The sequence below is a fragment of the Asparagus officinalis genome, chromosome 1, assembly GCF_001876935.1.
Source record: "Asparagus officinalis chromosome 1, Aspof.V1, whole genome shotgun sequence".
In the NCBI taxonomy this organism is placed as follows: Eukaryota; Viridiplantae; Streptophyta; class Magnoliopsida; order Asparagales; family Asparagaceae; genus Asparagus; species Asparagus officinalis.
Window position 1 is genome coordinate 22102112 of NC_033794.1, and position 11817 is coordinate 22113928.

Sequence of the window (11817 nt, forward strand, 5' to 3'; positions counted from 1 at the left end):
TCTCACCAACCTACAATATATTATGAATGCAAATACAATAAGCTCAAGTGGGTGTGTGTAACAATGAGATAAAATAAAATGTAACTCAAATAGCAAACTAGCAATAATAAGAATATGAAAATCAATAATAAAATTGCTAGAGAAAAGAGTTATAAAACTTCTCTATGAACACAAAGAAGAGGATGAAGAAGATTGAGAATGAATCCCTCAATCTGCAGTGAAAACTTCATCTGTAAACAAAAACCCAAACTCAAACAAACAGTAAAACCCTAAACCCTTGTTTAAAAACTTTCCCTTTTTTTTGCTCATCGATAACTGAGATCAAGGAGGGTATTTATAACCTCCAAACCTCAGCCAACAACCCCAGGCAAAAGACAAAAAATAGCCCAGAAAATCAGCTCAGAAAATAGCCGTTGGGAACGCAACGGATATATTAGCGGTCGACGAAATTCCTGCGGTCGACCGGATGGAGCTCTCGTCGACCGGACCGGTCGACCGACAAACTCTCTGGCTGGCCCACTGACGGCTGAACATATGAGCGGTCGACCGATCGGTCGACCGAAATCTGATACATGAAAATCTGATTTCTGATTTTAAAACCCTGTTAAAAATATGCAATAAATTCCAAAAAGTAAACTTTGGGGAATGATTGTAGACATGATAATAAACATGCTACAGATAACTGGTTCCAAAAAGGACTTCCAAATGAAATATATCATCATTTACAAAATAGGCCAAAACATGAAAATGTAAACATGTGATATTTAACATTAGGCTTAAACCATGTTTTGAAACTTTGCACAATGATTATATTAGACTTAAATAAAATATGTATAGATTATTGTTAAGTCCAAAAACTAAGAAAACAATATTTTCACATAATTGCATATACTAAGGGCAATGTTTTCAAAAAACACATAGGAAATATGAAATATGGTGATTTCATATTATAAACATTTAAAACCAAAACCATGTATGTATAATATACTATATATATGCATAGAAACCAAAACTTATGTATATATATATATATATATATAATATATATTATATATATATATATATATATTATATATATATTGATACTATATATATATATATATTAATATATATATATATATATATATATATATATAACTATATATATATAACTATATATATATACGAAGAAACCAATAAATGTGTGTGTATAGATATTGAGCTTAACGTACTTAACACACATAATATAAAACCTAAACTAAATTACCCAAGCTTGATCTTGATCTTCAATAAACTTGAACTTGGTACACTTGCGGATGAAGCTGAACTTGGATCTTGAACTAGAATTGCATAAGCTTCACCGACTTACCGCCAACCTCCTTTGGATATGATCGTTGATGCTCTATTCCATCCATCCTCCAACTACATTGTTTGTCTATAATAAATAAGAAAACACAAATACTAGACAAACAACATTAGTGGTAAATTGTTTGTTAAACATCATCAAAACAAGAAGGCCAACAGAGGGGAGATTCCACTATGAGAAGAACACCGACGACTTGTACAATCCACAAGCTCGTCTCAAAAGAAAAAAATCTAATTTTTACCCAAAAGAAATTAACCTCTCTTTTGTAAATCTCTCTTTTTCTCTCCTCAAGATCTCTCTTTTTCTCTCTCAACAAAAACACCTAAATCTCTTTATTTCTCTCTGTTTTTGCCGACTAAACCCTCTGCTATTATCCCGCAGTCTTTTCCCCTGCGTTTTGTTTCCCCACGCACAAAACCCTAGATAGCATAGGATTTAAATAGAAGAGACATATGAAAAGAAAATCGGATCTGGTTGATATCCACGTGAATGGGTGTGTGGCCCCCACATGAGTGAGCTGTTCACGCGCTTGTGCCTTGCCAGGCTGTCCCGCGCTCGCTCACACTTTGTATTTTGGGTTTATATACAAAGATGAAACTACAAAGGGCTGGAGTACATCAAGTTCTCTAATTTGGGGTCTTGACACAATTTTTCCATGTTTTTTTTTTCCTTCTTTTTCTTTTTCTTTTTTTGCTCTCTTTGTTGTTTCGAGTGTTAATGTGTCAAAGCCGCTATAATTGCAGGAAAACCGTCTCGTGGAGATCATATGCTACGGCTCTTTCGCAACTTGTTCGGAGATAGACCCGTAATGAGCTGCACCCACAGTCTTATAGTAATTTATTGCATCCCTTCTAATGTTTCCGTCACATGGATGATGGATGGATTTAGGAGAAGAGACAATCATTAATGAACAGAGATCACAAGAAGGAGCTACAAACAGACCCACATGATATATACTGGTCCCAGTGCAAAAACCAGAGTTCAAGGTATAGCAGCAGACTGCCACTAGAACTTGGCTCTATCTTCATCCTTTCACGGTTTGTGAAGGTGCGTGTTATTACTAATTTTGGTTGTAAACATACTGATCACCTTTGTTGCGAATAAATAGTATGAGCTTCATATGCACTGTCTTTGTTCACGGTATATATCTTTGGTGCTGTATATATGTACAGGGCTTCGATTTCTCGGGACACGTTCCTAACGCCATTGTAGAATTCGATGAATTGATCTCTCTTGAATATTATCTAATCCCATCCCGGATTTCATATATGAGAAGTTATTTATGTAATGGATGATAGTGATTTACTGTAGGAAACCTACAGAGAACATACCAATTATTGTATTTTCAACTCATCCGTTTGTAAAAACAATTCTCTATTTTACATTCTCATGTGGTACTTACCAGAATCAAGTACCATTCTGAATTCCAAGTACCTTGCATTGCAGTGGGTCCTCAGACAAAAACCCCTAAACCTACAACAACATCAATAATTCTACATACTATCTATGGGCCGAACATCTTTTGATCTACGTAGCTGGCAACCAATTTGACCAAGCATGCACTGATATCAGACATCTTTGGTAATTCAAGCCAAATCACACGTTATGGATATTATATGCGCCTAATGGCTCAGGCAACTAGACCTGACAATCTTGGGTAAATTTTAGAAAAACCCCTGAATCTTGGAGTGTTTTCCAGGAGACCCCCTGAACTTCGGGGTGTCTGAACTCTCAACATTTCTTAATGGAGTCCCTACCTGAAGATCATAAATAACTAAAATGTTATTGCATGAGGAAAAGCACCTACGTCAGTTGTCATTTATAGGTAACAGAGCCCCCTCACAAATAGGAGGTTTCTCCTCTCAAAGATATTTTAGTAATTTTTTCCATTTATAGGAAGGGACTAGGGGGTCCATAAGGAAAAGTTGAAAGTTTAAGATCCCCAAAGTTACTGGTGGTTTCGTGGAATAAAAAAAGTTGGAGGTTTCCTGAAATTTATCCTTCAAAATGGGTATACTTGGTACCAAGCACGAAAATTTGTGTTTGATAGTGAGGTGGCATAATCCCCCTTCACTCATTCACATGATTGCATATCCTCATACACTCTTCAACTCACATGTGAATGTGGTCCCCCATTTGAATGAGTGGAGGGGATTGTGGCCACATCACTACCAAGTATAAAATTTGTGCTTGGTACCAAGCATACCCATATTTCTATATATATATACACGCACACACAACTCCTCACTCCTTCACGAGATACAACACAATCTCACAAAATACTCTACAGCTCAACTCAGACTCCACCATGCTTTACTCCAAGAAGCTCTTGCAAATGGTGAAGAAATGGCGCAAGATGGCCGCCTTGGGTCGACGAAGAATCATGTCATCAAGTACTAGTGCATATTCTCCATGCCTTGCAGATAAAGGCCATATATTTGTTTACTCCTCGGATTCAAAGCGCTTCATGATACCCCTCTCTTTCTTAGGCCAAACCATCTTCAGAGAGCTATTTAGATTGGCTGAAGAAGAGTTTGGGCTTCCAAAGGATGGACCGATAGTTTTGCCTTGTGACGCCTTATCACTGGCGGGCATTATCTCTATGCTTCATCGTAGGGGATCTAAAGACGAAAAGAGTGATGCGCTTATGTTTAGTGCTGGTGACCAATGCTTTAGTTCTTCTTTGTCTCTGAAGAGAGATGATCAGCAACAATGTGTGACTGTTTATGGTTTCTGAAAATTTTTTGTTTAGAGTTTTGGCTTGCAATATATCTTTGGTTTGGGAATATTTTGATTGAATGTGATTACATTCAGTTAATATTGGGTTTCTGTTGTGGTGGTTAATTCAACTTGTTTATGAGTTATCTTCTCTAATTGATATGCTTGAAATTGTTGCAACGAACAGTTCTGAGGTAGGAGCAAAGACTACGGCCTAGTTCAATTTCCATATATGAATCATAAGTCTTTGAATCAGCCATGACTACCTTGTAGAATCTGAAGAAAAAAACTACAAATGTTCACATCTCTATTCAAGTACATGAAATGCAAAAAACAGAGACCATTCTCATGTACTTTTAAAACTGATGGAAGGTTGGGATGGGGTAGGGGGGAGGGGGGACCATCCTCATGTACTTTAGCTTAAAATCCACAGGTTGCCATTGGAAAACAATGGGTACCTCTACCTTGGATCATCCAATTTGTTAGAAATTTTGACCAATATTTATTTCATTGGTGATAATTGCTAAATAATGGAGACACGTGCTCAACTAACTACAATATTTAGAACAAGCACGTGCACAATGTATCACTGCCATAAACAATGAATGTACTCTCAAGTGGATAACCAATGTGGCAATAAGCAATCGATAATAGATAAAAAAACCAAGTTGCAAACATTGTCACATGGACGCTGGAGAGAACTCAAAATGTTTCAGTGTAAAATTTTATACGCAAGAATGTTTTTGTGTGACGTGTTAATGGCTTCCAACAGATGTTGTATTTTTCAATGTAAAATTTTACATTTTCTTCTTCTTGACTTTGTTGTTCGAACTATCCGCAGGAAAGGAAAAAAACCTCTAGATTGTCTCAAAATTGTAGCACACAAAAATTATAGCTAATTGTGGTACGCAATTTCCTCTAACACACAGGCTTTATGTTTCAGATCCAACCTCCACATACAATTCCGTCTGCAAGCAAACACTGCAAACGAAAAAATAGTTGACCAAAAATAGAGTGGGGGGGGGGGGGGGGGGGGGGGGGGTGTTGTAGCAGTCATGTTACATAGAAGTCTGGGCACAATTTCTGTTTGGTTTAAATAAATGGGATCATATGAATTCTGCTATTCAAAATTACAATAATCGTTCAAATATCTCTGATAGAAGAAAAATACAACACTTATGCTGGCCGCTGGAAAAGCCCATGATCAAACAAGAGTTTATGGAATTAATTACCACCTATAGACCAAGCCATGACGGAAAAAAAACCCAAAGCCTGAAGTGTAATAAGACATGTACACATAAATATGGCAAAATACCTCAAAAAATCTAATATGTTACAATCCTAAACGAAATGGAAAAAAGAAAAAGGAAATGCAGGCAGTATGATCGCATCAGCAACATCGACATGAAATAATGTCAACGCATGTATAAGGTTTTGCTCTGGCCTCTAGTTCCTCTAATGTGGGTACTGCTTCCATGGTGTATATACTATCATTGGAGCAGCAAAAGTTGTAGATATTTCTGCAGGCTCCTTTACTGAATGGCCGAACCCTCTCAGGAATTCCCCTGTAAGATGCAAATTTCACATAATTGAGGCAACTGATCAAACAGAAACTTGAACATTCTATTCAACAGAAATTTTCTGTGTGGTCAATTACCTTAGATAAAGTATCCGCCGTCTCCTCACAAGCTCATAAGTAGTTTGATTTGTTACCACGAGATAACTGCATGAGACAATCAGTATTGGTTTCATGAGTTTTCAAGGTAAAGCAAGACAATTGGTCATACTGCACGTTCTAAAGCTAAAAAGCATGGACGTGTATACAGTGGCTTACACGCACTACATAAAAAAGGCTTAAAAGTAGGAACCAGATTATGGCAATATGATAATACAACTAAAAATATAAATAATAAAGAAAAGTGAGCACATGCTCACAAACAAGTCCAGCTATAGGGTCATATGAAATAACTACATACAGGATGATGTCAAATGGTGGTCGAAGGCACATTTAAGTCTCCAGATCCGAAACTGTCTTGATGTCTCGAAAATGGCAATGACTTCATCATTGAAGTTTCCATACAACATGGACTCTAATCAGGTAGGTATCATAGTCAGACAATTGAAACATGGGTGAGAAGAAATGATGATAGAAACCAATACAAGACTGCTAGGTTTAGCATTCAAAGAGTTGTTAAGCTCTCTTCGGACACCTAAGCTGCACAAGCAATGGCAAATCCATTTTGTGCTGGGTTTTTTTTTTTATAGTTGGGGTTTTGTTTGGGGTGGGTTGGGGGGAGATTTTAAGCCTTCACAAATCATAATCCGCCTCCTATAATTTGTAAACTTTTGCATCCCAATGACCCAATAATTTCTCAAATAACCACCACATATACTTATAGCACATTTGAGCCCATTTGCCTTTAGTAGCAAGTTTGCATATAGTTTTATAATATGTATATTCATATTTTTAGAAAATTAGATATTTGTCTTCCGCCCCTCCAAGAAAAATTTTCTGGATTCAACATTGTGCATAGGTATGGGTGTGGGTGCGAAAATTTTGTGAAAGGTAGGCTACGGGGACACGGCTGAAACTCAAGGGATATAATCATATTTCTGAGCTATATATGTAAACAATCCATTTAAATTGTAGCTCTTAAGGCTAAACAAACTTGACCCTTATCTAACGAATTACAAAAATGGATGTGAAGTGTAGAATATATATCCAAGAAATGTATGACGAGAGTTTTAAATAAAACATGCACTAAATAATTTGAGTACAGGTCTGAATATTATATATATGCATATATTTAAGGTGTCCAAGAAGTGTCGGGTACGTGTACGACACGTGTAGAGTACGGGTACAGCTCTATATTATAGGTACCCAGGTAACAAAGGCTAACACAAACGTTTTCATTTAACAAAGGTCAAAATCATAATTATCTGACAGATGTCAATTCTTTCTCCAAATCCAAACACGCTTTTTCAAATGGGCAAGGAAAATTCCTCAACCGACTTTGTATTTACTAATTTCCAGTTTCGACTAGTAATTACTTGAATTGAAAAAAAAAACCTACAAGTATATTCTGATCTAAATTTGCGAATTATTGCATATTTTGGGGTATTGAATGGAAGGAAAGTTCAGTGGGTAGAAGAAATGCTTAAGATAGAGAGAAAAAGGAAACAAAAAGGGACTTGGGTAGAAAGAAATCAAAGAATAATTCAAGCATGACAGAGAAGGCAAAGAAAGGAATAGGTTTAGGGTCACGGTTAGGGTTTTGATAAAGTCAGTTTGGAAGTAAGTAAACGATAAATAATGATTTATCTGTAGATTGTTAAGTGATCTACATAGAATAGTACCCTGCCAGTAAAGGACAAAGTTTTGATTCCAGCTGGTGTATAATTATTGGATATGATAATAACTAATTTCACAGAGGAGATGACTTAATACAACTGAATGAAAGATGTATAATTATTGGATATGATAATAACTAATTTCACAGAGGAGATGACTTAATACAACTGAATGAAAGAATATGATTCATGCAGCAGCCACCCAAAAGTTTGTGATATAAGGCTTTGTTGTTGTCATTGTTGTACAGGTAGACCCTTAACTCTATTAAGCATCTTTGATAAACTTCACATACTTTTCTGTCAAAGAAAAGATTCAAGATTATTTGTATTAAAAAGGTGATGAAAGGTTGGGGTAGGTAACTACAGATAAACCCATTAAAGTTCCCTTTCTATTCTTTTAAATTAGCTTGATAGTTTGCTACATTTTTTTATTCTTTTAATACATGACATTGAGGATATTATACACTATTATAAATAGCAGTAAATAGCATCGCAATAGCGGCACTAATAACGTGAGCAACCCCTTTCACAATGATACCGCCCAACTCCGGTGACATATTACGGAGTATGCGCTTTTTACTCATAAAAACAAGCCAATAACGCGCCATAGCAATGAATAGCAAGCGATTGCAATTAAAATCAACTTTTTGACCACTATTTAAAAACAGTTTCAGTTTTATGTTTTTATTTAACCCAACCCGCACCCACAAGACCCGATGTTTTAAGTCATTATCTGTCATGGTTTTTCTCTATTGAGTTTCCCCCTCGCGATCTAACTCTGAAAAAACTAGCCCCTAAAAAGGTCGCTGCCTCCCACCATATCCCCCACCTCCCCTAACTTCCGGCATCTTCCCACCACCTTTGGCCGCCTCTCACAACCTCCAGCGCCTCTCACAACATCTTTGACAGCCACAACACATTCTCACACCTCCTCTCGCCGTGAGCTCCTCCTATTGTAATCTTCTCAACGTTCAGCTCATCTTCTCGAAGATGACGACTCTTCGACTCCTCCTCTAGTCCTCTTCGACATTATGTGATAACTACATGTAATTTTCATGCTTAGGAGCTCTTTAAATCATTATATATGTAGTTTTAGATTTTCTAAATTTTATTTAAAATTTTTAAAATATTTATACATGTTTAAATTAGACAACTATTTGACTTTGCACCTTTTGCGGCTATTTTACCACAATAGCCCTATATAGTCTTAGCAGTGCCTCACCGCTACGTGATGCTATCTGTTATCGATAACATTGATATTGTAACAAAGATCATGCATACAAATATGTCTAGTATATAATAATTTTTGTTGTTCTAGTATTAGCATGGCTCGTATATAAGCCGATGCATCCTTCTATAAGGCTTTTCAAAAAACAATATAATCTCAATATCCTTGACTACTTTGGTAATTTTTGGGCGATATATACCTAATATGGTCGATATATCAATCGATACATCGACCGATATGTCCTATTACATGACATGTCTCTAACATCTGATATTTAGAACACGGATAACAATATATTAGGTTTCTTTCTAGTTCATATTACAAGCTCTTTTGGGACAAATTAGTTCTACAAAATTTCTTTAATGCTTTTTAGCATAGCAGAGATTATAGCCCTACAAAGTTTTTTTAGCAAAAGTACTAGGTTCTTTTCCCTAAGTTTTACAATCGGTTAATAATTCTAAACATATATTATTTACATTTTTGAATGCTCAGATTTCATTATGTTTAGATTATATTTTAGGACGTTATATTATATAAGCACATCGTCTCATAAAGCACTTCAATATTTACTAAATATCCCTGGTACTCGCAGTCCGCTATGGATTTTGGTCGTTTGACGTTTCCCTTATATCTGATATAGGGAAGGCAATTTTTGCCCATGCCCATTTACCCACCTAGCCCGCCCATCAATTGGTCCGTCCAAAACCCACCCATTTAGTTAAATGAGTCTAATTGGGCGGGTGCATTTCAAACTATTCTAAATGGGTACTAAACGGACGGTCTATATTCACCCATATGCCCACCCGTATTCCCAAAACCAAAACCCGAAGCCTGACGGTCTTCTCATTTCTTTCGGTCGCTGACGATAAGTTTTCGACTTCTCTTCTCTTTTTCGTTCTCTCTTTCGTTCGATCGATCGATCTCAGTACTCTCAATGGCGGATCAGCTGACGGAAGATCAGATCTCGGAGTTCAAGGAGGCCTTCACCTTGTTCGACAAGGATGGAGACGCTGTAATCGCCTAGATCCCTTTCTTCTCTCCTTCTCTTTCCTCAGATCTGTGTTTTTTGATGAATTTGAGGTGATCTTGTTCTGAATTAGTCTTGAATCTGTTTGTTTGCGATTCTTTAGGGTTCGGATTTGTTTGTTGCCATAGAAATCGTGATTTTTTAAGCTTTATCATGTAGTTAGGGTTTCTTTGATCCTTTATTGATGTTCAAGATCAATTCTTGTTTATTTAGTAGTTAGAGTTGGATTCCGTATAAGTATCGTTCAATTGTATAAATTTTTTTGTAAAAAAAAAAATTCTTGTAGTTGATTATTACTGGATTATAAATTATGTTCTTTGCGTATATTCCATCCAAATCCACCGATTTGCAAATTTACCCTCCTAATCTATGTGCATTACTGATTGTTTGTAATTTAGGCTGAATCTTATAGTTCATTTGTTTGTAATAAAACTCTTTATGAGAATATAAAGGGTTTAAAATCTTATAGTTCATTTGTCGGATATACTTGGCTGCTCTAGATTATGCTTATCTAAGAAGGGATTACTGCTACATATACATAATCACAATAGAGAGAAATAAGTGAGCAAAATTTGTATTTGTTATATCCCTTTCTCTTGAATTTAAAGCCCTAAAGTTTGTTTCTTTTTCTTATGAAATAGATTTTATTTTGTTATATAAAACTTAACCTAAATCACCTAAAATTTAGTACAGTTACTAGTTAGAATGGTTCAATATGAATCCATGAATATGAATTAGTAATTTTACCAACAATTAGTAGTAATTTTAAGATTACCAAGGCCTAACCACTCCCAATAGATAGCAAAGCACAACAATTGGAACTGAAGCCATGCTTATGTTGGGTACTTATATTAAGACAATATGTGCTCTATTATTGTTAACATGATTTTCCCTTGGGCATAATTCTGGCAATTGATGTTCTGTTTGCAGATACTGGCCAACGTACCCACCCATGGATGTTCGACTTCCTCATGAATTGAACGTTTATCAGGTTAATTAATTAGAATATGTACACCTCTGTCATTCTTTGAGTTATCCTTCTTTTGGAAGTTTTTGATCTCTTGTTGCGCACAATAGGATATATTTAAGGAGTTCTACTTAAGTAAGTATAGCGGGAGACGGTTAATGTGGCAGAATTCATTAGGTCACTGTGTTTTGAAAGCAAACTTTCCTAAAAGTAAAAAGGAATTGGCAGTGTCATTGTTCCAGGTGTGTGGCTCGTATCAGTCTTACTTTCTACAAACTTATTTGCACTTTAGTCAGCCTTAATATTTCCTAGCCTCCTACATGTTATCAGACTGTTGTCTTGATGCTGTTCAATGATACCCAAAAGCTCGGTTTTCAAGACATCAAGGAGTCCACTAGTATTGAAGATAAAGAGCTAAGGAGGACTTTGCAGTCACTTGCATGTGGAAAAGTTCATGTGCTCCAAAAGGTTTGTTGATCTTTGTATGTTACAACTTTGTAGATAGGTCAAATTATTAACATGATGTATCGGACTCTTATAGTTCCCAAAGGGAAAAGAAGTAGAGGATGAAGATGTTGGATTTAAATCTAATTAAATCTATTTGTGGGCACATATGATTAATCTGTGTGTATTGCTATCCTTCAGGATAACCCACTAAAGTGATCAATCAATTTGGATTAATGGGTATTTAAATATAATCATGGGGTTATATGTGCAGATACCAGGTTGTAATTGTGATTTGATGATGGGCCAAATTATAAATATATAACATCTATAAATAAGGGGTTATGGTCCCTAATCTAGGGTTACATTCTCTAATTCTCTTCAACCCCATCTAGAAAGAAATTTGGCTAGAGAACCCCTAAGGTTAGAAGATCCAAAACTCATCTCAAGTTTAATCTATGGGTTCAGGTATAAGCTTCCGCTCTTTTCTTTTGATTCTTGTAAATTTTTTTGAATTAATCATGGCTTTATGGTTTAGATCTCAAGTTTTATAAGATCTAACAGAAGATTCATTTGTGTTCAATGATGAGTTCAGCGCTCCTCTCTACCATATCAAGGTGAATTTTTGGGTTAAACACCTGTTCAGGGTTGCCAACATGCAACAGAAGCTGACACTTCATATTTTCAGGTAAATGCAATTCAGATAAAGGAGACAGTAGAAGAAAACACAAGCACCA

The 11817-nt window shown here is 36.0% G+C and overlaps 2 protein-coding genes across 2 annotated transcripts in view; one reads left to right on the top strand and one right to left on the bottom strand.

The window, feature by feature from the left end:
- On the top strand, positions 3681 to 4082 carry LOC109831850 (auxin-responsive protein SAUR68-like). The gene has a single exon (XM_020399313.1). It carries the CDS (start codon positions 3681 to 3683, stop codon positions 4080 to 4082), a length of 402 nt encoding a protein of 133 aa, XP_020254902.1.
- The window catches only part of LOC109821238 (protein S-acyltransferase 10), a 19324-nt gene continuing 12641 nt past the window's right edge, over positions 5135 to 11817 (bottom strand). The window contains exons 10-11 of the mRNA XM_020387420.1: positions 5721 to 5786; positions 5135 to 5628 (exon numbers count right to left, since the gene is read on the bottom strand). Coding sequence (XP_020243009.1) covers positions 5454 to 5628; positions 5721 to 5786 — 241 coding nt within the window. The 3' untranslated portion in view covers positions 5135 to 5453. The remainder of the gene's footprint in view (positions 5629 to 5720; positions 5787 to 11817) is intronic.

Bases quoted from the DNA above. Each gene is read 5' to 3' on its own strand.
- LOC109831850 (XM_020399313.1), top strand. From the start codon at position 3,681: ATGGTGAAGAAATGGCGCAAGATGGCCGCCTTGGGTCGACGAAGAATC.